The sequence below is a fragment of the Numenius arquata genome, chromosome 11 (assembly GCF_964106895.1).
Source record: "Numenius arquata chromosome 11, bNumArq3.hap1.1, whole genome shotgun sequence".
NCBI lineage: Eukaryota > Metazoa > Chordata > Aves > Charadriiformes > Scolopacidae > Numenius > Numenius arquata.
Window position 1 is genome coordinate 24,451,174 of NC_133586.1, and position 27,540 is coordinate 24,478,713.

At 48.8% G+C, this 27,540-nt stretch overlaps 2 protein-coding genes across 2 annotated transcripts in view; one reads left to right on the forward strand and one right to left on the reverse strand.

Annotated features, from left to right (window-relative positions):
* PFDN1 (prefoldin subunit 1) overlaps positions 1 to 23,713 on the forward strand; it is a 60,918-nt gene extending 37,205 nt beyond the window's left edge. The window contains exon 4 of the mRNA XM_074155756.1: positions 21,138 to 23,713. Coding sequence (XP_074011857.1) covers positions 21,138 to 21,155 — 18 coding nt within the window. The 3' untranslated portion in view covers positions 21,156 to 23,713. The remainder of the gene's footprint in view (positions 1 to 21,137) is intronic.
* CYSTM1 (cysteine rich transmembrane module containing 1) lies at positions 899 to 27,503 on the reverse strand. Its single transcript, XM_074155757.1, has 3 exons — positions 27,443 to 27,503; positions 15,674 to 15,924; positions 899 to 1,401 (listed from the first exon to the last, which is right to left on the reverse strand). The coding sequence occupies exons 2-3, from the start codon at positions 15,903 to 15,905 to the stop codon at positions 1,295 to 1,297; spliced, it is 339 nt and encodes a 112-aa protein (XP_074011858.1). The 5' UTR covers positions 15,906 to 15,924; positions 27,443 to 27,503; the 3' UTR covers positions 899 to 1,294.
* Between the last annotated feature and the right edge of the window lie 37 nt (positions 27,504 to 27,540).

Sequence of the window (27,540 nt, forward strand, 5' to 3'; positions counted from 1 at the left end):
AGCAGAGCCTCAGAGACTAGACAAGCACAAACCTCATTTAGCTCAGCACAGGCCACCCTTCCCTCTCCCAGCACCCGCTGCAGGGCCCGGGGGGGGGACTGGATGCAGCACACACAGAGCAAGGGAAGGTGAGCGCAGCATCCTTTGAAGCCCTGAAGTGATCCTCAGGCGATACAAGGCAAAGCCAATTCAGGTCAGCCTACCAGGGTGGGTTTTGCGCCCCAGGCTAGGAGAACAGCAGGGCAGGGCAGTGGGGCGGGCATCATCTCCCCCCATCTACTAGCAGCAGGTTTCCCTGCTTTTCTCCAGATGAAAGCTTTTTATTCCCCATCTGGGTAGGCATACCATGAAACAGCTTCAGCTACCAATCCTCAGCACTAAATTAATCCATGGCCTTGTTTCTTCTTACCCATTAATTTACACCCCCCACAGCAGGGGGATGATGGATCCCTGCTCAGAACCCCTGAGCAGCACCAGTCCTCCCCCAGGAGCTGCTGGCACACATGCAGCAGATCTGCATGCACTTCCCCCAGCTCTCTGCCATCCCAGGAGCTGCTGGAGAGGCCCCTGGTCCCAGAAGTGGACCTGCATGTCCAGCCCCGAGTAAGCAGAGGCATGAAAACATGAGCTGCTGTGTGCTGGACGAGAGGCAGTGGTAGTGTTGGACACAGGTGCTCCACCCTGCCCAGCCCAGCTGCTCTCGGGGCTTAGGGACCAGGTTGCTGCAGAAAATCCCCCGGATGGTGGTAAGAGCAGGGCCAGACCACCCCCCCCCAGTCCAGACCTTGTCAAGGGGTCAAGGCAGGAACTTCTGCAGTGAAGCAGCTTGAAGCGAAGTCCATCATTGCTGCTGCAGAGTCAGCGCATGGGGGAGGCTGAGAACAGACAGCAACAGGGTAAGCACACCCTCTACGGGACAGATTTATTGAAACAGTCGGGACCTAGCAAAGAAAATCAACCATTGCCTTTAATTATTGCGTATGTCTTCATTTCTAGGACTAGGAAAATTTCAACTGATAAATATACATTTCATCAGAATGCTTTTGGCTGAAATATACCATTAGCACATTCTTCAAAGTTACAACAAAAGTCTTAGAAATGTTAAAAAGGGATTTCTCCGTTACTAAAATAAAGGAGTGCACTCCCCCACCCCAACAAGGCGCTAGGACTGACAGACGGGAACTCTTGGCTGTGCAAAGCAGAGCGTTGATTACAGTAACAGAAAGAAGTTGGGACGGGAGTGGGGAGCCTGCATAGCACTCAGTGAGAGGTACAGGAGGCAGCTGCAGAGGTGTCAGGTCAGCATGTCCCACAGGCAGCAGCAGCAGAGTGCAGTCCAGCACGCTGTCAGGCAGGCACTCTCGCCCGTGTCATCCCTCCGCCGCTCCTCCACCACGTACACTGCGGGGACAGGAGAGCTCGGTCAGTGAAAGAGCAGTGCACAATGCCCTCAGCATCCAACCACCCACCTCTGCCACCCCAGCACAGCTACGGTGCCCCTCTGCACCCCAGCGCTCACTCTGGATGGCCCAGGCTTGCTGGAGATGAGCTGGTGCATGGGCAAGCACTCAAGGGAGGGGAGGTGCCGAACTGCTGTGCTGGGTGTTGCAGCCCCCTCAGGCCATGATTTCAGCATCCTGCGAGGACCCAAGGACCCGCTGCCCCCTCCTGTCACCACAGCACCCCTTGGGCAGGAAGGGTCCTGGGGGAAGCATTTCTTTCTGCAGCCGGTCAGAGGCTGCTGGGACTGCACAACATCATGATCTTGACACAAACAGCAGGTTCAGGTCAGCCAGGACCAGACTTCTGTTACGTCGTGTACAGTTATTGAGCAAGAAAACTGGCTCAGCCTGGATGGTGTCTGCTCCTAATGAGCTGCCCCTGGGAGCGCTGGTGCCTCCCTGCCTGCCCCACTGCCCTCATGGAGCTTGGGCTATCACACCCAGAACTGCAGCAGTTTTCTACCCTAAAGCTTCCTTGGGTCTGTTTGTTGTGGTCTGCGTGGGAAATGTGCCCTCACACAGGAGTCTGACCCAGGCAGGCAGCTGGTGCTGTACGTCGCATGGCTGCACACGTGGTGTTGAGAGGCAGAGGCCTGGGCAGGAGACGGCTCACGCCATCAGCCCAACCCTCCACCCCGCCCTCCCACAACCTGCTTTGTGCTCAGAAAAACGTTGTTCCCCCTTCAATGCTCCAGTTCTCTCAAGAGCGATGGGTGGAGGACGATGTGCTCCGGCTTACATTACACTGAAATCCTGCCACCATCAGGGTAGGGCAGAGAGAGCAACAGCCCAGTAACACCCCCACAACTGCCTGCCCTCGGGTAGGGGCTGTTCCCCAGCCTCAGGCAGCCTCCCCCTCACCCAGGGGAGTATCACCAGGAGGGCTCTGCTGTGCAGGCACAGCCCAGCTCCAGAGGAGCCGCTGCACGGCCCCACTGCCCACCCTTCCCTCCGGGGCTTTGCAGCTGCCTGTGCACATTCAGTCACAGCCTGGGGTGCCCTGGCTCCAGAAATGTCAGGGCAGAAGCACTTCTCTTCTCCAGCCAGCCCCAGAAGGAGGTCGCAGGTGCTGCAGTGCTGTGACAGGCTGTGCTGGAGCAGGAGAGGTGCCACATGCTCTTCTTCCCCAGGAGCCACTGGCCCTGCCTGCCCCTGCAGAGCCAAAGCAGAAGCCCACCGGGGCCTGAGGGAAACCTGGCTCCCGTGCACAGTGCTGGGGGCTGTTGGGCAGCCCTGGGGGAAGCTGCACCATCCCCCTCCCCACACCCTGTAGCGAGGGTGGGGCTGTGCCCAGGGCGACAGCACTGCCACAGCAGCAAGGAGCGCAGAGCAAGGTCAGTGACTGGTGAGCCCAGCACCTCGGCCTCCTCCTGCGATCCAGGAGAGCCCATTTCATCCCTGTGACAGGGTGGACCACAGACCCATCCCATCCAAAGGGGGAATCTGTCCCAAGGCAGACAGGACTTTGTTCCCTCCTACCTTCCCGCAGCCCCAAACTCACACTCAGAACCACGCGTAGAAGACTTGAAAGGGCTTCACGTTCAAAAGCATAAAGACTTGAGTGTGTTTGACCCTACACAGCATTATAGCAGCAGCTTTCTATTCACTGCCTGTTCTCCCTGGTGAGGTGATGCAGGTCCGCTGGCTCCTGTACACCTCCGTGCAGTGCAAACTGTCACCAGGCGGCTGGTTCGTTCCCAGAGCACTGGGACACAGCAGTCACTGCCTGCGCAGCAGTGGGAAGGAAGGGAGCTGTGCCCTGCTGCCCCGGGAGAAGCTGGCTGAGCTGAGCTGCCCACACTGTTTCGCTTTCCTTCCCTGACCCCCACTGCCGGGAGCAGCTGGACATCCTGATACTTCATCATTTACCCTCCTCGTCTGAGCAGCATTCTTCCCTGAAGCAGACAGCGCTGCCTTTCTGTCTGGCTTAACACACTAAGCCACAAGAAGAGACGTGAGCCCTGGTGTCACACGCTGCCTTTGTGCAAACCCAGTCACAGGACAGAGCTGTTGGGGAAGGGGAGCCGCAGGGCAGAGCTGCACAGAGCAGGTTCAGCTTGCAAGGGCCAAAGGAGGCATTGGTGTGTTTCAGGCTGGGAAAAAACCTTCGGGCTTTTCTTCCCCTGGTGGATCCAGGAGCTCTGAACAAGCTGCTCTTTGGTGCCTTTGTTTCCTCTGAGAAGGCCCTGTCGCAATGAGCAAAGGCAAAACACATACCAAATCGTCCAATAGTCCTGCTTAAGACAATGCCATGCAGTTGTTGGGCAGGGCAGAGCACAGACACCACAAGCAGAGATGGCCAGGGCTCCTCACCAGAATGGGGTACCAGTCATGCTCTCCTGCCTGCATTCAGGTGGGAGAAGGTGCTCGCTGGCTCCTGCCACCCCTCAGAGTGAACAGCCAAGGGTGCTTTTCCATGGAAGCTTCTCAGGAAGCTCCCAAACCAGCTCCTTATGCTGGAGCCCTGAGGCAGCTCTGGTTTCTAACCAGGTGCCGTTCAAGCTGTCCTGCTTCGGAGCCATGGAGAGCTGGATGCTGCTGCTGCCAAAGCATTGCTATACCCAAAGGTGTGCCACAGTGCCCTGGAGACATCCAGATCCATGCAGCAGAAGGGGGCTGGGAGGATGCTTAGGGGAGCCCTGGTTCCTGGTGGTTTGGAGGCAGCAGGGCGACTCTGACCTCCGGAAAACACCAGCAAGAACAGGTACCACAGAACTGCCTCTAGAGCAAGACCTTGCAGCTTCAGACTGAGTGAAACCCAGGGGAACCTGACACCCTTCCCTGCCCCAGAAAAAGCTCTGTAGCGTGTGACAGTCCCAAATCTGGTGGCCAGGGTAAGGTTACACTGCTCTGGGAGTGTTCTCAGCTCCCCTGCTGAAGCAGCTGGGATGGACTGAGCTCTCAGGCCGACAGCACTCTGAGCACAAAGGCTGGCACTTCACACCAAGTGCAGGCACACCTAGCTGGCCTCCAGCAGGCATCTGCTGACCAGAGGAAGCCATGTCACCGCAATGCAAACCACGGGCTGGAGGGCAGTTACTAGTTTTGGCCCCCACAGTAAAGCTCATCTTCACCCTGGCTGAAGGTGGCCATATCTATAGCTGCAGCAAAGGCACCATTTAGGGAAGAGCTCTAATGCCGCTGCCATTTACTGCTAGAGTTAAAGCAGCATTACCTTCTGGTAGCTCAGCGCTAAGCTACTAAGGAGCAATGCTGGGGCATGCAAAAGACACACGCTATTAAATGGTAGGCTAACATTGACAAGTCCTCCATCACAGCACACAAACCAGTAAAGGCTTTTGCTGGTTAGCTGCCAACTTGCAAAGAAGTCTGTGAAATTGAGTCTAACTGCATACTTTGCTGGAGGATGGGACTGTGTAACCTTCCCCACCCCAAAGCAGAGTTGAAATGGATGCTGCCCTGTGCAATTTATAGCAAGCTGTCCATGGCTCCAGGAGTTTGCCTGAAGTATTTATGATTAATCCATTAGAAGTTTTAAACTACCGCCAAGTGCCAAGGACACACTGACAAAGCACGTTCAAAGCATATATAAAGTGCTGCTATTGAAACACTTGCTGAAATAGTCAACAAAATGGCTATTCCAAATCTGGGCTGTGCAGAGGGAGAATAGCACTTGTTGTGTGTGGCCACTCGCGTGATGCTGCCTCAGCACAAGCGGTTCATGGCAGCAGTGGGCATCGCTCCTTCCCAGCCAGCCAGCACCTCTGGCTGCCTGCATGGCACTGCCGCTGGCAGCATGTGCTGGAAAGCTCTGCACTGAACTGGCTGATACACAGCCACAACTGCCCACTAGTGATTCGGGGCAGGAGAAGGGACAGCAGCCATGTCAAGACCTTTCCGGGACTCACCATGGGTTTGGGGGTGTGTGCTTTCCTGTTAGAAACAGTGAAACAGCACTAGAAAGAGACCACATCCTTTCACTCTCTTCTGCTAACAGCTAGAAGTCATTTAAACCAGGAGCACATTATGGCACAAACTACTATGTTTTTCCCCATGCAGGGGGTTACGGTACTTTACCAAACCCATTCACCTTCCAAGTTGAAGGAAAGCCCCAAAGACAACCATTAGAAATACAAACTATAGAAGTCGCTGCCTTCCGCTGCAGAGTTCCTCCCCGAGAGAGAGCAAGAGTTTCAAGAGGGCAGCTCTCTGCCACTGCCAGCTCACGGGAGCTGGTGTCAACTGCTGCTGTGGTTTGAGAAGAAATACAATCACCACCACAAGTTTTCAGACTTCAAAAGCATCTGGGCAATACTCTACTAAACAAAAACAAACACTTCTCCCTTACAGTTTGAGTTTAATGACCGTTTTCTTTGAAACTTCATCAATGCTTCAGAAGTTGTAGCTCTGTCGCCGTCACCAGACAAATTGCCAGAGAAACTTTAAAAAACACAGTCATACAGCATTAACGCTGAAAAGCTTTTCTCATTGACCAGTTGGGTGTTGAAGCAAGAGAGGGTAAGAGCAGAACAGAACTATTCACTTACAGCTACCAAAGTGCACTGGATAAAGAACAGTTCAAAGGAAGGCTGGATAAACTATTCCCAGCCAAGTCTCTCATTAAGCTGGAGACATCCAATATCAATCCTCATCTTGGACACTGCACAACTGAACATCAGCCTCAAAGCACTAACACAAACACAGCAACAGAAGTGCCCAAGGAAACCAAGAGTGCATAGTAGCACCTTTATTTGCTCTTCCCAGCCAAGCATTAGGGCTATGTTAAACGCACAGGATTCCCTGTAAACAGCACAGTAAAAGACAGCAGAACAAAACCCATAGCACCTCACTCAGACCTCTTAAAACCATTTCGTTAGGAAGCCTTGTACAGCACACTACTGATGCAAGCCACCCAACAGCTTCCCAATTCACTTCAACCAGCGGTTTTCCATTAACAGATATCAACTTTTCTACTGGAATAGCTTTGCCAGCAAAACCCCTACCCAAAATACATCAATTAAGGGAAGTGCTGGTTGTGTATGCTTCTTGTCAGAAGCCTAAATGCCTTCGAGCTAAGGTGAGCCTTACTGGAGACTTCATTAGCTGCTTTGTGCCATTCTTTTTGTCCAAGGTCAGGCACTCCAAAGATCTTCCATGGCACGCCAGGGTCCTTGCCACCATGAGCAGATGCGCATTAGCACTTTGGGACTGGTGGTCTGATAGAGAAGAGAAACAAGGGCAGTGTTCCTCAGAGGCACTAGACAGCACTCAGGTTTAGGCTCAGGTTTTGATGCTTCCATTGTTTTTTCTAAAACAGGATGGTAGAGGGTGTGAGCCGAGCAGACCCTCCCATCTTCTAATCAACCTTAAAGAGCGCAGATCACAATGAATCACACTTAGCCTGAAAACGGTAGCACTCCCTGTAATCACACGGTACCAGCCTGCACAATCCAGTGCAAATAACTCCCACTTTGTTTTTAAAGCAAATACTACAATACCTTGTTATTCCATGTACAGCCTGCTTTATCTTAAGCATACACATTTTGTTTCTTCTCATACCTAATTGATATGTTAATCATTAGCTCCATGAGGGAAAGGCATGAGCAGTACTTTTCACCCGTTTTGCTATAAAGTAAAATTGTGACCTTAGACTGTAGTGCTCCTTATGGCAGTGGGTCTACAAGGACCGCAGTACAAGGACACTGGCTTTGATGACAGAAACAGTCTATCCTGTCTCTGGGCCCAGGCACAGACATCACCGTTAAGGTACCGGCTTACCCTCCCAGAAAGTAGGCAGCAACAGCAACCGAGAGCCCTCAAGCTCTGCAAGCCCTCCCAGAAGTGCTGCTGCACATCATGGGGGCCGTGTCCCCTGTCTAGGTATTTCAGGTATGACATCCAGGCAGACAGATGGCAAGCAAGAGCTCACTTCAGGCAAGCCAGTAAGGCAGCGCCCGGGGAGATGCAAGATGTGTGCACCTCCAGCCCAGCACCAGCTGCGAGGACTCCCTCCTCTTCCCAAGGTGAGAGGGCCAGGAGCATGAGAAAAGCAGTACATCCTGGAGTTCACTACTTCTTTAGCTCCAGCTGTATGCTAAGATTGTATGCTCCAATCTGCACGCAAACAAGATCCTTACACTCCTATTAGGCAAGGCCTGGAGAACTCAAGAGGAAGCAGCAACAAGCAGTTTATTAACCACTGCTACTGCAGTGGTATTTGAATGGCTGTTTTCCATAGTAACAGCTGTTTGGAGCAGAAGTATTAATACCACAGTCTTCTCATCCGGGAGGAAGTACACAGCAGAGAAGGGACCAATAAGCCTTTTCCCACATGTGAATAAAGTGCTTTTTAATCACAAGTCCCTTCTGCACCAAGAGCTTTGTTTTCGCTTGTTCAACCAGCAAGCAACAAGTCTTGCTTAAAACTGCACGATACCATTCTAATAATAAATTCTTACAGGGTTAAGTGCTGCCTCCAGCAGATTACTAAGTCAGTCTGTGCATCTAGTTCTACCTTGAAAACATTCTCACCCAAGTCCTGTGAAAGTCTTTCCCTTCAGGATGGAGGCCAGAGAAGGGAAAGCCAGCACAAGGGCATTAGTGGCAACTAAGGGATGCAGAGGTGACAGTGACAATAAATCAAGTGTGTCTGAGCCACTCTTTGGGGCACACACTCGTGGTCTGCAGACCCAGTACTGCAGGAGGAAGGAACACCCAAGCCCTGACCTTCTAGACAGCCATGTGTCCTGGAGCATGTCCCACGCAGGCAGCAAGTGCAGGAGAAGAGACTGCACGACTGGGGAACAGGGACGCTGGGACTTCAACTAAAACTTTCATACTAGCTGCCAACAAGGCTCATCTCTGCCCCAGATGTCTCTTGCCCACAAGACCTCCAGGGAAGAGCCTGGGTACAGATGAGATCTAATTCCCTTGGCAAGAAAAGCATTTAATTATTCTTTCTCCTCTCTGGGGATATTTGCTCATGCTTTACAGCTTCACACCTGTCATGTCACATTCCCTGGCCCCCCAACTCCTTTCTGCCCAGAGGCTTTCACCGTACACACATTCAGATTTCATGAAATACCTCAGCACAGTCCTGAAACAGATACCAGAGCCTATTTCCAAGCACAAAACTTCCGAAGTTGCAAAACTCTCAGAATAGTTTTCATAATCCCCAGCGCCAAACACAAACAGCTCTACTGCCAGAGCCACCTGAGTAAAAAAATCGAGGAAGCAAACTGCCAGTGAGTACAGGCGGTTTCACCTGCAAATCCCCTCTGCCACCAGGCAGGTGCTGCTGACCCAGCCCAGATTTCAGCATGGACTTGAGCAGAATCGACTGATCTGTAACTACCTCCGGTGGTATCAGACCTGCTCCTCTTCCGTGGCTGCACACTGTGTCCAGCAGGTTAGGAAAATCCCTGCCTTTCAGTTCCTGCTAGTCTGAGAAGGTCTTACAGTCACCCTAGAGAGCTGTTTCAGCTTTCAGGGAGCTGAACAGGCAATGCATTTCAGGGAAATTACCGTGCCAATTGGGCGGTTTTCCAGAGCCAATGCGGCACTGGCCACATTTCACCCGAGGGTAAAGTTGTTCCCCTCTCACACACTGCATGTGCTCTGAGCACGGGTGATGTCTGATCATAAACTGGGCAGCAGATTTTCTTGCAGCTGAGCTCAGGGCTGGGAAAGAGGTGAGTTTCCTCACCTGAGCACACAGGGATGGGATTCGAAGATCTTTGAGATAATGGAAGTCATACTAATCACCATTTATGGAGTATAGATGTGTCCAGGAAGGATTCAACATCTCTAAAAAGCAGGGCTACCAGCTCTCCTGAGACGGGCAAAGCATACCTTGTGTACTAAGTACTCAAGTCTGTGCAGGATGTCAGCAGGCATCAGCCAGCTCTCCAAAGCACTATAAACTCCATCACACCGGTTAGAAAGCATACAGGAGACTTGTCATATAAGAAACCAGCTTCCCCCACCCCCACCTCAAAAGAACAGTAATTCAGGGCTTCAGACCTTTCAGTTTTCTTCTAGACTGCAACAGATGCAGAGGTATCTCCCAAAACTACAGAATTTGAGAACTTCCTCTAACATTTTTTTTTAATCAGTGAAATCTTAATTTACTGTTAAAGCAAGAAGGCATTGTCCACCAAGTCAACAACAGGGCTAAGAACTATATATTCCTTAGCTTGAATCATAGAATCGTCTAGGTTGGAAGAGACCCTTGGGATCATCGAGTCCAACCATCTACCCTACTCTACAAAGTTCTCCCCTATACCATATCCCCCAACACCACATCTAAATGGCTCTTAAACACATCCAGGGATGGTGACTCAACCACCTTGAGTCAGTGTTTTCACTGAAAATCAGCATCAGTCCTAGGTTTAAATAAGACCTGGCTGGGAGGGATTTACACAGCACAAACTCAGTCTTACAAGGGTCTTGCAAGAATGTTCTGGGAGACAGAGAGGAGGGACAAAGTCCAGTTTTAAAGCAAAGGGAACACACCCCAGGGAGTAGTCACTCAGGGTAGAAGGAGTCTCCTTGAGCAGTCCCCCCAGGGCAAGTACCACATCTGTGCAGTGCTTGCACTGCTGAAAAAAGGCTTTGCACAATTTTCTTCTCACCTAGGCTAGGTGCCCGGCTGACAGAGTGTCCAGAAGTGCAGCCTCATTTAATTCTGCCCACTACAGTGCCAGCCTTTGCCTTGTTTAGCCAGTTTGTCTGAAGCATGTTTTCAGATACAGCACCTGAATTTGGAAATCCTTGTCTTTGCATCAGGCTCTTCTAAGATTATGCCCTCCTTAGGGGTGGAAAGCAGCGAAGGTAAGGTCAGACATCAGACCCAGCACAGCACTGTTGGCCAGTACATGGCCCCCCCGTTTGTGCAGTCAGCTGGCATGAGCCAGGGACAGAGGGAGGTATGATACAGCAATCTTAGCCGAAAAAGAACACCAGGTTTTAATGCATACTACAGTATGAGAAGCAGATGAGAGGACAATTGACACATGAGATTTTCAGGACATCAGCTGTCTATAGAGTTACAGGTCCTGAAGGTACAGTAACAGTTAAACTAAATGCTCCAACAGACTGCTTGGAAAGGGTCAATATACTTCTGAAGTCTCCTGGAATTGCTATGTGCTGCCCTCCAAATAAGCTTTTCCTGCGGAAGGCTCAGCTTGATAGATAGGGTTTGAGAAGCGAGGGGTAATCACTGAAAGGCACCAGGGAGCCTGAGCAGAGCGATTAGGATCCCCTCCTTTCCACACTGAGACTGCAAAGAGGGAAAATCCACACCTCTAGCAGAAGGCATCGTATGTATCTAGGTCACCTGTTTATTCTTGCAGCTGGCCAAACACTGGGAGGCAGGCAGCATCCCTGTGACTGCTACTCTTATCACAGCTGGCTCTGCTACAAGTAATCAACTTCCAGAAATAAGATTTCCACCCTGTGGGTACAATAGGTCAAACGCAACACTGAACTTTGTTTGCCTTGGGTTGGAAGGCAGGCTGCTGACAGAGCCTGGTTCCCTTTGGCACAGCACAGAATAGCCTCATCCATTACATTGTTACTTATCAGCAGGGCAGGGGAGTTCAGGGGGGGTAGGAGAAATTAAGCTGGGCAAATTGCTAACATCAGCTAGTGCTTTCAAAATTAGTATGCCACTTTGTACTTTGGATTATTCCACTTTTTTTTAAAGCACACCACTATCAAAAGCATTACATTTCACCTCTAATTTACATAGACAAGAAAGTACCTGCTGACCAGACAGCAGATACTGCGGTTTCCTTATGCAAGTTGATACCAAATTATTCTATAATGAAAATACTGGTGGGGAAATGAGGTATTCTCTTCCTCCTAAGCAAGCCCCTACTGCTCAAAAAGGCCCAGCTCCTTACGTTATGCTCCATGCAGGCACCACGATTCTACTGCTGTGCGTTTGCCAGCTTTGTTCTGGTGCAGGTAAGTTCCCTCTGTCACTGTGTGACACCAAACAGCAGATCGACTTTGTTTCATGCACTCACGCCTGGACAGACAAGAAGACAGCCCTCACTTTTTACAGCAGGAAAGAGGCAGACAGAAATCGGCATGAGTCAGTTCACAGAGCTAGGGAGATGAATCAGATACTCTTAAGGATAACATCCCTCAGGCTCAGGATATAAATTATCAGCTCTAAAAGTAAAGGTCAAGTTGTTTATTTCTAATGAAGAACAGCCAAGTCAGTTATTAGACCTTGCAAGATGCAAGAAGTGCGCCTAAGTCCATGGGACCTGATGAAATCCATCCACAGGTGGGTCCTGATGGAGCTGGCGGATGAAGTTGCTAAGTCACTTTCTGTTATATTTGAAAAGTCACAGCAGTCTTGTGAAGTTCCCACTCACTGGAAAAGGGGAAACGTAACGCCCGTTTTCAAGAAGGGGGAAAAGGAAGACCCAGGGAACTACAGGCTGGTCTGTCTCACCTCTGCGCCTGGCAAAATCATGGAGCAGATCCTCCTGGAATCTCTGCTAAGGCACACAGGAAATAAGGAGGTGATTGGTGACAGCCAACACAGCTTCCCCAAGGGCAAGTCATGCCTGACAAATTTGGTGGCCTTTTACGATATTGCCACAGCATTGGTAGACAAGGGCAGAGCAAGAGACGTCATCTGCCTGGACTTATGCAAAGCATTTGACACTGTCCCGCACGACATCCTGGTCTCAAAACTGGAAAGTCACGGATTTGACGGATGGACCACTTGGTGGACAAGGAACTGGCTGGATGGCTGCACTCACAAGGGTTGAGGTCAACGGCTCAATGTCCAAGTGGATGCCAGTGACGAGTGATGTTCCTCAGGGGTCGGTACTGGGACCAGTGCTGTTTAGCATCTTTGTTGGCACTACGGACAGTGGGATTGAGTGCACCCTCAGCAAGTTTGCTGATGACACCAAGCTGTATGGTGCAGTCAACATACTGGATGGAAGGGATGCCATCCAGAGGGACCTAGACAGGCTTGAGGGGTGGGCCTATGCAAACCTTATGAAGTTCAACCAAACCAAGTTCAAGGTCCTGCACCTGGGACATGGCAATCCCAGGCACAAATGCAGGTTGGGCAGAGAATGGCTGGAGAGCAGGCCTGAGAAGGACTTGGGAATGCTCGTGGATGAGAAGCTCAACATGAGCTGGCAGTGCATGCTGGCAGCCCAGAAAGCCAACCACATCCTGGGATGCATCAGAAGAAGTGTGGCCAGCAGGTAGAGTGAGGCGATTCTACCTCTCTATTCTTGTGAGACCCCACCTGGAATACTGTGTCCAGCTTTGGAGTCCTCAACACAGGAAGGACACAGACCTGTTGGAACAGGTCCAGAGGAGGGCCACAAAAATGATCAGAGGGCTGGAGCACCTCTCCTACGAAGACAGGTTGAGAGAGTTGGGGTTGTTCAGCCTGGAGAAGAGAAGGCTCCGGGGAGACCTTGTAATGGCCTTCCAGTACCTGAACTTCCCAGCCCACTCATTTGTGCCGGTCCACAGGTTTGCAAGCAGAGACCTGACCTGAGCAGAGGATGTTCAGTGTCATCAGTTCCCTGATCCATTCTGATATGAGCTCCTTTAAGCCTCCAAGGCAGCAGATCTGGCTCAAAGCCAGACTGTCCAAAGCAGCAGACCCACTCTCCCTTCAGCTTCTGCTGGCATATCCCTTTTTGTGGCTATAGTGGCAAAGTGACACTTGCACTAACCAGAGATGTTGTACATGGGATATAAGGAAATTTTTTTCTCTCCCAGTACTGAGAAATGTTTGTTAGCCACTGCAAAACTATGTGCATTTCCCAGGGAAAACCCTGATTACACTTCAAGTCCATGTGGTGGTAGTGGTGGGAAGTATCACCATGCTGCTGCCCACTCCTTCTCAAAGGAAAACCCTTGAGGTTTTCACTCTTTTACAGAGGAAGCTGAACTCGTGACTTGCACGCATTCAGGTTCCTGTTCGCTCACATACATAGTCCACTGCTCACGTTTGGGTCCTCTGGCAAACCCACACCAGAATATTCCTGACATCTTATACCAGATAGAAATCCAGGGATGCTTTTATATACACTGGTCCAGTAGTCCATTTATAGCCAATAATACTGGGGAAAGAAACAGGAACTTCTCAAGTTCCAGCTTCCCAAAAAATGAGGGCTTTGAAAAGACCTGTGTCACAGTGCACTGCCGAGTCAGCCACATGAAGTGGTAGAGGGGCACAGCACGCAGTTATCTCAAAATGCAGCAAATGTATATAGACCTCAGTCCTGAGCAGGCCCCAAGTGCAAGTGCATGTTGTCCCAAGCCATGGCAACAACAGTATGTGGAGAATGACCTTAATGTGCAACAGCCAAAGACAGCTTCGCATAGTGGTAAAGGCCTTGGGGGAATTGTCCGAGTCTTGACAACTTTCCAAGTGATGTCAGCTTTGATACCCACTTTATCAGTTGGTCCTTACAGCAGCAGTGCCCGAAGTGCTAGCGCCTTGCATAGCTGTAAAGCACTGACCTAGGTTTCAATTTGAGGTACGTTAGTCTCATTTTTTTCCACCCCAGGTTAGTCTGTCCATAACCATACCAGACACACCAAGCACATACAAACCGTGAATACCCTTTCCTCCCTGGGAGCAGGTCCCACCTAAAGCACAGTGCTTCTACAGAAGCGCTCCCCACGCTCCCTCCTGCAGAACAGCCCCTTTGGTAGCTCTGGCCACATCCTCTGGCCACCCCAAGATAGCCAGAACAGCTATAGGTACTCAAGACTCTTCTCAACAGTTCAGGTCTGTTTGTGATATTCACTGCAACAGAGGAAGACAGGCAATGATGGTTTATCACTGATGGTTTAACACTTATCACTGAAGAAGCCTAAAAGATGGCACTGGAGCTAGTATGACAGCATGAGTCCCCGTGCTGATAGTCAGGGGGTGAGTACACCCCAAGATATATGAGCAGATATTTTACAACCAAAGCCTGTGAAACACTGACAACAGTAAACTTGGTGTCTATGCAAGTGTCCCTACCAGCAAGACAAAGAGTTACCAACCCAAGCTAAATCCTCCACTTTCCAATGGGGAAAAGGCAGGGACCACATCCAGCCTTGCCAGAATCCCAGAGTTGTTGAGTTTGGAAGGGACCTTTGCAGATCATCTGATCCAACCCACCTGCTCAAGCAGCATCAGCTACAGCAGGCTGCCCAGGACCATTGTCCAGTCAGGTTTTGAGTATCTCCACAGATGGAGACTCCACATCCTCTCTGGGCAGCCTGTGCCAGTGTCTGATCACTCTCACAGTAAAAAGTGTCTTCTTGTGTTCAAAAGGAACAACCTGTGTTTCAGTTTGTGTTCATTGCCTCCAGTCCTGTCATTGGACACTACTGAGAAGAGTCCAGCTCCCTCTTCTTCATTCCCTCCCATCAGGTATTTATACACATGGATAGGCCCCCCCAAGCCTTCTCTTCTTGAGGCTGAACAGTCCCACCTCCCTCAGCTTCTCCTCATATAAAGATGCTCTGGTCCCTTAATCATCTTCTCAGCCCTCCTCTGACAACTCGAGCCTGCACCAAGCACTGCAGCGAGCTCCACAAGAGCTACGGGTGTCAGAATAAAGCAGCATACCATATTGAGGGGACATGGGACACAAATGGACCAGCTAGCTGCCAAGATAAGTTACTATGCCCTCCTTCCCTTCCCTGGAAATCAGTGTTTTTCCACAGAACAATAATAGCTTCTGAAAAAACCAAACCCCCAGGATTATTCCAATGGCACTATTAATTGATGGGCTCAAGAAAACTGATGCACATTGATTTGGTAGGAACCGTACATTTGAATATTACAAGTTTTAACTGTGCAGCCTTTGGTTGAAACTTATCAACCAAAAGACAGACAGAATGAGAGTTGTGGCAAATCTAAAGCCAGCAAAAAGCATGTATAACAACCTCAGCATAAGGATTCCCCTAAAGGATCAGCATTAAGGATGTCCAGCAGTATCTTCCAACAGGCAGAGACATATGTTAAAGACATAACAGCAAAATAAAGCAGGAAAACAGGCTATAAACAGTATCGCTACTTCAAACAAGTCTCCACCTCCCCCAGCCCCATTAGGGTCAGACACTGGTAACCACATTAGTTTAAGGTCAACATGTACTTATACATTTGCAAACCAGAACAGGTCATCATTATGTCGTGCCATGGCTGCTAGGCATACCTGTGTTTTTAGGCCCATCTGCATACACTGGTCCTGGAGGCGGCGGAGGTGCATTTTGCCATCCATACTGTGGATAACCTTGATAACCTGGCTGGCCTGGCTGGTATGGCCCAGTGGGTCCAGGGGGATAGCCTGGGTATGGGCCAGGAGGACCACCTGGTTGCTGTGCATAGGGTGGGTAAGGGGCGGTTGGGCCCGGGCCAGGGTAAGGTGGAGGGTTTTCGTAGTTCATGTGGGATGCACAATCTGTCCTGCAGAAGAAGGAAAACAAACAGAAGAACTGGTTTGCTTTTGTCTGTTTCATCCATGACCATATAATTCCCATTTCAGACTGCTCTCCAGAGGGGCCTATATTAAGTGTAAGAAACAGACCTCAAAATACCTGATCAAGAAGTGAATTTATCTTTAACCCTACCACAGGGGCAGAAACTGAGCTGAAGTGATTTCTTTTAAGTGACGTAAGTTCAGCAGCAGAGCAACTTGCTGCTTTCCAGTAATGCATCAGCTATTCACCCTAAGACATTTAACAGTCTTGCAACTGCAAAGCAAAATCCTCTCTTCCACTCATGATTAAATTGCTTTTAAGAGAGATTTAGAAGTGATTATGTCATGTTTCTGTTGATATTATAAAAACAAACATGCAGAAACGCAGCCTGTTCCAGACGTTTGATAGCCTTGACAGGAGAAAGAGGGAACACAAACGTCCATTACACTTCTGCTAATTGTTACAAGCATCTAGACCAGCACTCTGGAGCAAGACTGGATATGAGTAATTTCCTGATGACAATGTAACCCATCTCATTGCCTATTCTTCCAGTAATATGCAACTGAATCATTAAGCAGCCACAAGCAATCAGGACCTTGGACTCAGTCTCATTCAAAAAGCAACATTAATGACACCTCTGAGAGTTGATGTTCATAAAGCCTATCTAACGTATTACTCATGATACAGCCATCAAAACACAAGACTGTCACAATAATGCAACTTTAATTAACCTCTAAGCAGCATGAGTTAGCAAACCATTTCTTACGTTAGGTCTCTGAAGCTTCTCCCTGAGGAACAGTAGTGTCCTTAATACCATGTATTCAGGAACCATCCTGACTGAAGTATCTGTACTCTGCTATTTCCTCTTACCATTACAGGGTACAGAAGGGTGACCTTTTGCAGCACTCCTCCTCCCACTCACCTCAGGCTTCAGCAATAAATACCAGGAGCATAATTTGCCTCTGCTGAGGCTCACTTCTGCCAGCATGGCAGGATCCTCTTTGGATGGTGTTGGAAACGGTAAGCAGCCGGGCTAGACTGACCTGGATGCTCAGTACTGTGCACCCGCTCTCAGGGATGTGCAGATTTTGAGTCCAGAGGAGACCATTTGCACATCTAGACTGAGCTCTAGCGTGACACAGATTAAAGAATTTCACCTTTGTAACCCTATAGCTAGCCCAGAGCAGTCACCTGCCAGGCAGGAGCCAAGCAAGCGAAGCCTCTGGGGCTATGTTTAGCTGCTGCAGTCCCTGACAGTGTTGAAGTGAGCTTTGTTAGTTTATGCCTTGCTATTTCATCACCTCAGAGAGTGTCGACTGTTCCTCCCCAAGGAAAGATCCCCAGGCTCTCTGCTTATCGACACGTGACTCCTGCCTGAGTGTTGCTATCATGGTGCTCGCTGCTGCACAGGCACCACCGGGCTCTCCCACCCAAGCAGCCCCGTCCCACTCCTGCAGTAACAGCCAGCCTGCTCACACACAATAGCCAGGAAAGCACTGCTGACTCCAAATGACTCCAGAGGCACACTCCAAGGGAACGGGGCTGACGTCCCTCCCACGATGACACCGAGAAGCCCTTCAGTCTCAGCAGGTTGGGTCTTCCCAAGCCTCGCCAGCCTGCAGTTGTCATTCACCTGAATTCATTCTAATTGCTCCTCTTGCTGTGCAAGCCAGGCACAAACCCAGTTAACTGCTAAGGCAGTGCTGGTACCTTTCAAATGATATTTCTTAACATCTTTGACAAGAATTTTAACTGTTTAACCAATGCCAGGGATGAGAGGAATTTTTTTTTTTTTTTTTTTTTTTCCATTGCCAAGCTGGCCAGACCACTTAACTGCTCATTTTAAAATGGACAAACACAACATACGTTTAACTGGAGGCTCTTTAACCATCATACTGCACTGCAATGCCTCCACCAAGTCTGCAGCAAGGAAATTCTCCCTTCAGACAGCCAGTGCAAGGCAGGCAGCAAGCCCTATGACTCACTTCAATGAAACAAACTAGAGAACCAGGACATAACAGGCCACTAATGTTCTTCTAACCCAGAAAATCATCCCTAAAATAGCAGTTCCCAGGGAAGAACAAGGCCAGAGATAGCATGTGTATATACCTACATACCATTGCACATGGCAGGGTAACCAGGTGGTGCCCAAGCCAGACAGGGCCCCAGCAACCAGCAGAGCCCTGTGACTGCCCCCTGAGTTTGCTCAGCCTCCCGGAGCTGCCCTACAGCTACAGTGCCCGCTGCCAGTGGACCTACAGCTCCGCTGCCTGCCCTGCAGAAAACTGCCTCCTGCCCACTGGGGTGACTGCAGGAGGTCTGGATCGGCAGCCACCTCCTGGATTTAGGGATTTACTAAACAGGGGAGGAGGCATGTGGGAGCCCCCTGTTCCAAACTGAAGAGCCCCAGCCCACTGTCTGCTTCTCAGGCAGAAGCCAGCCCCTCCACCCACGTTCCCGTTCTCTGAGCCCTTCCAGGCCTGTTCTGGGCTGTAAGCTGACATCCTAGATACGTATGTATGTATGTATATATATACACACAAGGCATCCAAAGGCAGCAAACCAGCTCGTGTTTTTTGTTCGTAAACCCTTTCTTAAGAACCCCAGAGCTCAGCTTGCTTTAGTGCTCATTGTCAATCTCCACCGAAGAGTCACATTCATTACTTTGGTTTTCCAAAGCCCCTCTACCTAAGAGGACAGTCAACTCAGCCCATCCTTTCCAGTGAAGTTCACTGAAGTCCAGTCTTCCCTTCTGTCCCTTCATATCCATCAATTCATTTATCTATATGCAATATCATTGCCATTTTAGTGCTGTAGCAAGGCTTAAACGACGTTGCAATTCTTCACTTAGCTGTGAAATCAAATTCAGGCAGTGGATTTCTTCCACTTCCAACTTCAACTCAGCCATCACACTGCTCCCTTGCTACGGGGACTTCTGTTGGGACCCCCAGGGGCCATCCCCCCACTGTCAGGGCTGGCCATTCGCTCCCTTCCCTGCTGCCGTCGGTACCCAAGCAGGGAGCCTGCCCACTATCCCACAGCTGCCTGGTTTATGTACAAGCCCCCAGCATGGGACCGTAGCAAAAGCCCTTCGGAGAGCTGGTATAACTGCCAGCACAACCACAGGAGTAGTAAAGCATCTCTGCAGAAAGGTCTGAGATGGTTATCAGCTGTACAAGGCTGTACCTGGTAAAGCTTAGAAACCACTGAAAGAGTGTGGTAAGAGTGTCCCTGGCTAAAACAAACGGCCATGAGGGATGAGTAAAGAAAAGTGCACAGCTGCAGCTCTGCAGAGAAGTCTGAGAGACCAGACAGGATGATTTAAAAATCCAAGTCTGACAATGACTTGAGCAAACAGGGAAACAGTGGCACAGGGAACAAGAAAGAAACACCTCTTTGCCTGTTCAACAGCTCCACGTTAGCCATGTCAAAACAGTTTCTGACGAGGAGGCAGGCTTGGAGCAGAGCTAGTAATTCAGCTTCTGCCTGTTAAGGTGGGAGAAGGACTGAGGAGAAAACTGCAGAGAGTCTATTAAAAGCCAGACAGATGCCTAGGCAGACACCTCAGAAGAACAGAGCAGTGGAAAAGATGAAGACTAAGATTAAGAAGGGCATATTCCACCAGGGTAAAAGTTACTTTTCCCCTTGAAGTTGAGGGTAAAGTAACACAACTGAGATTAGACAAGGAGTAAAACATCCAGCAAGAACAGTTTCAGCAGCAACTGTATTGGAGATTTATCTGTGATGAATGAGAAAACTCCTGAAGAATTTACCAAGGCATTTAGCAAAACCAGGAGGCAATTGTGGAATCAGGTCCTCCAGAGGTCCTAAGTACTACCTCTGCTCACTCCCTCCTAGCTCCGCCTCAGCTGTTAAGGTCAGCCTTCTCACAATGGTCTCTATCCCCAGTTATGTTTTCAGAAAGAGTTTTTCCTTGTCCCCCACTTCCACTACCAGTTACTGCCACGCATATACCCTTCCTTACTTGCCCTTTTTGAACTATGTGACAATATTTAGATTCTCCTCATTCTCATGAACTCATACATGATTTTACATGCTTACTGGCCCTATTTACTCACCTGGGTATGTGTTTGCAAGGCATAGCCTTGAATCATTAAGCAGACAATTTTCAGAGACATACTTGAGCTCCTAGTCAAACGTATTATGAAGCTTTGCTGTGGGTTCTCACCCCAACTAGTAATTCCATGTGAACTGCAACTAAGACCAACTCCTACAAGCTTGCATCACGGCTCATATCTGTGGGTTTCCCAATGGGCACCTGTCAGAGACAAACCTCGAAAGAAAGAAGCCAATGCATCAGTAAAGCCCTTTGTTTTTCATGGCACTGCTGGAGGTCCATTAGGAAGAGCCAGTACGGTCTCACCTGATATGAAACTGCATTAAGCACTAAATCCAGCAAAGAAAGAGATTTCCTTGATTGTCACTAAGCATTTGCCGTATCTGTTGTTGGTTAGCAATAGAGAAATTACTAGTCCACCTGAAGAGAATGACAAAACATGTTCCTATTCCTTCCTCTCCCCCTCACCGTTAGTACCTTTGCTAAGAGGTTGTTTGTTAATATATTATTAAGCTTCCTTAAGCTATCTTCGAAGTCCTTTGTTCAACACTTCTGAGCAAACATTGTTTTCCCTACACTAACAGAAGGGCTTTAGTTTTAAACAAGCAGCTTACTATACCCCAAAAGGCTGCACTGTCTCCCATAAGGTCTGCAAAACAGAAATCACTGAAGTAGTACGCACACAGTATGTCATACAGATAACACATACGGCACTATATATGCATGTATATACAGATACACACACAGACACCGATACATAAGAACTACCATCCTATGTGAGAACGTAAGTCCCTCTACAACTATAACCTTTGACCAAGGCTTAGAAAAAGGTGCAGGTACAGAACTATGATGCTTTATACACACACATATACACAGAACTATGATGCTTTGTATACACTACATCTATTTTTTTTTTAACCTGTCCATTTTGGCAACAAATACACCTTGGAGAAACAAATTTCATCATTAAGCTTTGAAAATACCTACTTCTTTCTGACTGCTTTAAACTTACTGCCTCATACAAGGTCAGCATACCAATGCAGCTGTTACAGAACTTGTCACTGCTCCTGACTCTCCTCTTCCAGCACACTCACGAATTTATTATCTTTTGTTTTCTCCAGGCATCTCTCCTGAGCTGAGGACTCTCTGCTTCGACAAAGCCTGCCCTATTCCTTCATCATTCTTGCCACCCATTGCTGTACCTTTTGTTTTACCATTTTTCTGAGAGGGAGCGAGCAGGCTGCAGAAAGCTCTGCTGTGCAGTGCTGCAGCAGCCTTCTGCTCTCTGCCTCTTTCCCAGCCCACTCCCAGCACAGCTCTTGCCATAGGTCAAGCCAAACGCCAGAGCTCAAGCTGCACCGTACTAACTGTTACTGCAAGATCCTTCCGAATGGGAACGGCTCATGTAGAGCCTATCACTGCACAGGTACTGCTAGGACTGTCCTTCTCACACACATTGCTCACCGAAGTACCAACACATAGTCCCTTCCACCATTTCATCAACCAGGTACCAGACTCATCCACAAGTCCTTGAAAATAGCTTTAGTTTCAACCTGGGAAAGTCTCCTCATCCACAACCTGTTTACCCCTTTTTAGAGATCAGTGCATGGTGGATTATGATTCAAGTGAGATCTACCTTTATCCCATCTATGTTTAAGAATCACTGGTAAGGACTTTTCCCCCCAAAACTAGGAAAAACCCCAAATCAGTAGCCTCATTTAGATATCTGACCTCCATCTCACTTCGCAAGAGCAACCCTGCAGCACAATACAAGAGTCTGAACAGGTAGGACTTTGGTCAGAAGATAACATGATGCAGGAAAACAACCAAGAATGAAGAGAACAAGGGAAAGTGTGATGGAAGGAAAGATCTTCTGTTGGTGTGAACGGTTCCCAAAAAAGCCTTCACACCCTGCCAAGAAGACCCAGTTTTATGCTTTACCTTATTATCTTGGCAAAATTGAAAACAGCATGCAGAGAAGAATCATCTTACACAGTGGGTGTTCACAGTTGCTAATCCACCTGCAAAGAAATACCAGTCCCTACCAACAGCTGCCTGCAAGTTACATCCTTCAAACGCAATCTCTTATGCAAGTCAATCAATTAAATAAAAAGCTGTGTATGTGGGGGGAGATGACAATCTAATCTGGGTACTGAAACAGGGTTAAATGCCTTCTGTTGCATAGGGAACACTGCAAGAAATAGCCCTCTGGAAACAAATGGGGGATTAATAAGTTAAAAAAACCAAAGCACATCAGCAGTTTGGAACACCTAGACAACCTCCTCCCCTCAAAAAAAAAAAGTTAGCAGATTTTAGGAATTTAAAAGGCAAGAAGTTGTTTGTTTTTAGGACAGCAGAACAAGCACTGCACCTCATATGCTGCTCTACTCAGGAGGAATCACATTTTCAGTATGTCAGATATTGATTCCGCTGGCCTTTCAACACATGGAAGATGGAGGGCATGGTGAGAGGCATTGATCCTGAGAAGGGCAACCAGGGCACCCTCATGTAACCCACCCCTTTCAATGCCTCCAGCACTAGGAAGTAGTTTTCCAATACAGAGCTCTAATGGAAAGTACATTTAACATCAACAATCCAGCTCCTGGCAACCAGCCTAGAATTTAAATTACATTTTATATGAACAGTATCCAACTGAAAAAAAAAAGCACAAGTGGCTTTTAAATGGCACTGGTTCTGTTTTTCCCTTTTACCAGCTTCTTTGCAAGCTCCATTTAGTGATTGCATGAAAGGTACGTTAAGGATAAATTGTAAGAGATTGCCTTCTTGCACGGTTCGCTTCCACGAAGAGCCTCCTCCCAGGTCTGCCCACACACTTCACCCCTCAGCACCATCAGCCCACAGTAACAGCTGGAGAACTGCACAATAACTGCACTCGCCTTTTCTGACAAAAGCTGCTCAGAACTGGTTTACTTCCCAAAACGCAGGTCTAGGCAGAATTGAAAAGCCCAGCACTGTGCTATCAGAGCAAAAGCTAGAAAATGCTGCTTTTTTCAAACCAAACTTCCTTAAAAGGTCTCTGGGACACTCCCTGGTCACTGGGAAAATATGCATTTCCTCACCTTCATTTGAGTGGCTGCCAAGCACCTCCCGCACAAAAATACTCAGCTGCTGTTCAGAGTGGCTGAAGCCGCCAGATTAGACAGCTCTGCGGAGTGACCAGAAGTGATCTGGATGAACAGGCATTTAACCTTCCAAGTTCCTGAGCCCTCCAGAGGCCTGGTCTGCCCAGTCTGTGCAAATGATGTGCAAGGCTGACACTACAGACTGTCCCACCTCTTCAGTCCCATCGTCTGTCCTGCCTTCTTGGATACCAGGGTTCTGACCAGCTCTAAAGGGCCTGTAGTCATGTTGACAGTATTTGCTTCAGACACAACATCCTTTGTAGACCTTCACAGTCACAGGATCCGTCCTTGCTACTGTCTCCACAGGACTCTCTCACAACACAGCCTCGTGCCCACGCTGGTTTGAATGCCAAGATTTTCCTTCTGCAGACAAGCTTCAACGTCTCGGCAATCATTACAAACACACAAAACCTCTACTTGTAACTTATTGCCTACTTTTCTTGCTTGCAATACACTGTCCACCTATATGTTCTGCACGGCAAAAGGATGAAGCTGAAAGAGCTGCCTGTGTAGTTCCTACAATAAAAGTATTAATAAAAAAATTTAATTAAATCCAGTGCTCTGCTACTGTTATAACCTGACCTATACCCTTATGGTGAAAAATTTTCAATTTTGTCAGACAGCTAAGGAAAGATTTTAAGAACACACAATTTAACACCAGAGAGTAACAATTACGATGCTTGGAAGTAGCACAGCACAGCCCCCTCTAATGTTATAAGCCAAGGCACTTGCTGCTGACACACCAGCTGAGACTCTGCCTGGTTACAGAAGTGCCTGTGGCAAAACGTACAAAAAAGCAAAGCCCTTCACACAGAAATCAATGCCAGATATGGGCGCGAACACCCTGGTTTCAGGTTTTCAATGCTTTTGCATGCACTGCTCTTGTTCAAGTCTTTGTATAATGTGCTACATTAGATACTTCCAGAAATACGTATTTTGTTCTTAAAGGGATGTATTAAGACAGTTTTAAGGTGGAACAAATATCAAAACCAAAAATTAATGAAAGCATCTGATTGTCAAGTTTAACTATTATTTGCAGGGTCTAGTTTAAGAAAGAAAGCTTTGTTGGTCCAACTGAGAAGGCAAAACAAACAACATGACCGGCTAGAAAATTAATAAGCACAGTTAATACATTCACATGTTCTGTTCAGATGGTATTCTGGCAGCATCCCAGCAGTGAAACAGCAGCAGTCTTTCACGATAACCTTCCCAGCTCTGATGTACTGTCAGATTTAGTGGAAGATACTATCCCGACTGCATGATGATTTTCTACCCTCTCAAGCAGGAAGCACACTGAAGGGCAGCATACAGCTTGTCAGACACAGCAAAGTCAGCGTATACAGACAGAAATAGGTGCATTTTCTACAGCTAAGATCTCATACCTCAGAATGATATTTTGGAAATATAGGCTGGAAAACTGAATGATTCAGAGATGTTTTTTCCTCACGTTTCCTCACTTCTGCTTTTCCATATCCTATATGCAGTTGTAACATGATGCTTTTATGCCTGTAGGGCACGCGCAAGAATCTTTTAATGGCTCTTTGTCACAGGGCACAAGCAAGTACCTCTGATCCTCACTGTCACATAACTAAGAAAGCCTTTGCCTTACTCTGTCAGAAGTTGAGGAGAAGCTATTACAGTTCAGGACACTGCCCTAAATAAGTAATGAGACCAAATAAAGCCACAATAATGTGTTATAATGCTGATGTAGAAATGTATCCTTCTGATATGCAAGTGAAAGAAACAGCAGCTTTTGTTTAGTGGTGGTGCCTGGCACAAGAAATACCATAGATTAGACATTTCCAAGTAGGAGCATTCCCCGAAGCCCCCTGCAGCCCTGAGGGGCCATGGGCAGGCCCTGAAGCACAGCACAGCAGCTCTCTCCTCAAGAAAGGTGGTGGTGGCAGCAGCAAGACAGGCACTTCAAACCAAGTCTGGAGTGAGGCAACCTCACCCCTCCCCAGGTGAGCAGCCTTGGAGGCCCTCAGGTTGCCTCGTGGGAAGCCGAGCTGCAGCCGGCAGGATGCCAGCCCTGGTAATACTGACCGTCTGCTTGAATGACTCAGGCTTCTTGCTACCTTCCCCTGTTCCCAAAAATGACAGAGTGCTATTTTCTACTCATTAAGCCATACGGTTTCAGTGCAGAAACAGGAAGTTCAGAAAGACACAATATACAACTGAGAGAGTAGAAAACATCAATATCGAAGGCAGGCATTCGAATTCATTCAAGTCTTCAGCGGCCACTAGAAGTTTTCACGGCACCCTGCTAGGCCCTACAGCCATGCCACAGGGAAATCACAAACAGGTACCAGGAGAAATGCAGACCTGTTTGTTGAAAATCCAGAGTCATGCAAGCTTGCTCTTCCCTCCTAGAAAAAATTAAGTAACATTAATCTGATCATGCACAGAATTACCCTGAAAACAGGTAGCTCCTCTATTTACCATAAACACAGCCCTCCAGGTAGTTCTCCATCATCCCACCACAACACTACGAGCAGCAACATTGCTGCTTGCGCTTACAGGAATACCTCTGGTTGTTTGAGCAGCAAGCCACTGCTATTTTTAAATGTAATAGGGACCTGGGGGGACACATAGCAGCAAAGCACTGGAGCACTCTCCTCTAACTGACACCGAGCTACCACCTCACAGGGGCTGCTCAACCCACATCAGAGCCCCCCACCCATGTCAGAGCCACTCATTTACAGGACATTCTCTTCTCCTCCTTGGCCTCTGCAGAGAGGACACCCACCAGCCTCTGCAGATTATCAGTTACTGCTCTCAAACTGCTAGGGAATGACAAATCAGTATTTTAACAAAGATGGCCTTTATAGCACATGAATAAAAAGCAGAGTGTAGAGATTTAGTGCTGAAAAAGTTTCAGTACTTGGCAAAAACACTACTCTGTGCAGTGCAAAAGACTATTATCCAACATGTGCACTAGTTCTTGAGTGTCCTCAGAAAGCACTGAAATGTGATCACTAAAATATATCAAGTCTCAGCGTTTTCTCCCTCCTCCTCAGTTGATCTGATATAGTAACAGTATTCTTACCACTCTATGTTTGTAGGAAGAGTTAGTCTTTTTATTAAAACAACTGATGCAGTTGAAAGAAAAATACCTGTTTTCTGGCACAGCAGCACTTCCCAGGGGTCTGGCTGAAAATGAACTCTGGCACAGAAGCACACTTTGCATCTCATCGCTGTATTTCCTACAGCACAAAGGAGGCGGCAGCTGCTCCACATTTTAACTCGCCTACACTTACTACCTTACCGAAACTTACCCTAGACAATCACATTGAACCTTCTGCTCACACAGGTCTCATAGCAAAGGTGAAAGCACCAAAAGCAAAAAGCACTTTTTTTTTTCCCTTTCAGACAGAGCTCAACATGAATTAGGGATGACTGTGACAGACCTCGGAGCTGCCCTGGACAGAGAGGGTCTCCCTGCTGCTATCGGAAGGGGCTGCCAGATCCGTGTGGCAGAGGAAAGGAGGCGAGTATTTTCCTTTCATTATTCTTCTATTTCACCATGACATTTAATTATCCAAATGAGGACAGGAAACAGAAATCCAGGACAACCATAATGGCTTTTAAACACACGATACAGAATTATTGTTTTTACCCAGAGAGTGCTAGCACACCTCTTGCTCTACACTAAACAAGCCCATTAGTATTGAACATGCCCATCTGCTTTTAGCACAGATACTTGCCTCACTTGCCTTCCTCTTCTCCCCTGACGCTGCATAAACAACCGCAGCCAAGTAGCACAGGGCAGGGCTGTAGAACCCCACAGCTACCTCGCACCCTGCAACGGAACCCTGAGAAAGCCTAAAGCAACTCTTTGATAACAAATGCACTGTCAAAGCTGGCAGAGAGGGCCAGACAACCCCGAGGCAGCAGCACCGCGGCCCGGGCCTGCCTGGGGGGCTCCACTGGTGACCCGCCCTCCTGCTCTAGAGCAGCACTCACCCCGGCGGACACCTCGGGGACCCTGCCACCAGAGCCGCCACCCCACAGCTGGCCTGCCAGAGGTGGGACGGGGCCCTCTTCACCCGGAGATGTCCTCCTTTTCGTCCTCCTCCTCACAGCAGCACCGCTGACCAGCACGTTCCCCGCAGCAAGGGCCCAGCGGCCACCGCCACGGGTCTCTCCCGCCCGCACCGGGCCCTCCCTGCGCAGCCGAGGGGACACAGCCCCCAGCGGGCTCACAGCTCCCACGCACACCCCGCGGCGGCTCCTGGCCCCACGCAGCCCCTCTCGCGCCCCCAGGGGCTCCCCCCGGCTACCTCAGGCGCTGCCCGTCTCGCGCCGCCGACAGCACCTGCTGCGCACTCCGCGGCGGGCAGTGACGTCAGGCAGGGAGGGCAGAGACCCCGCCCCTAGC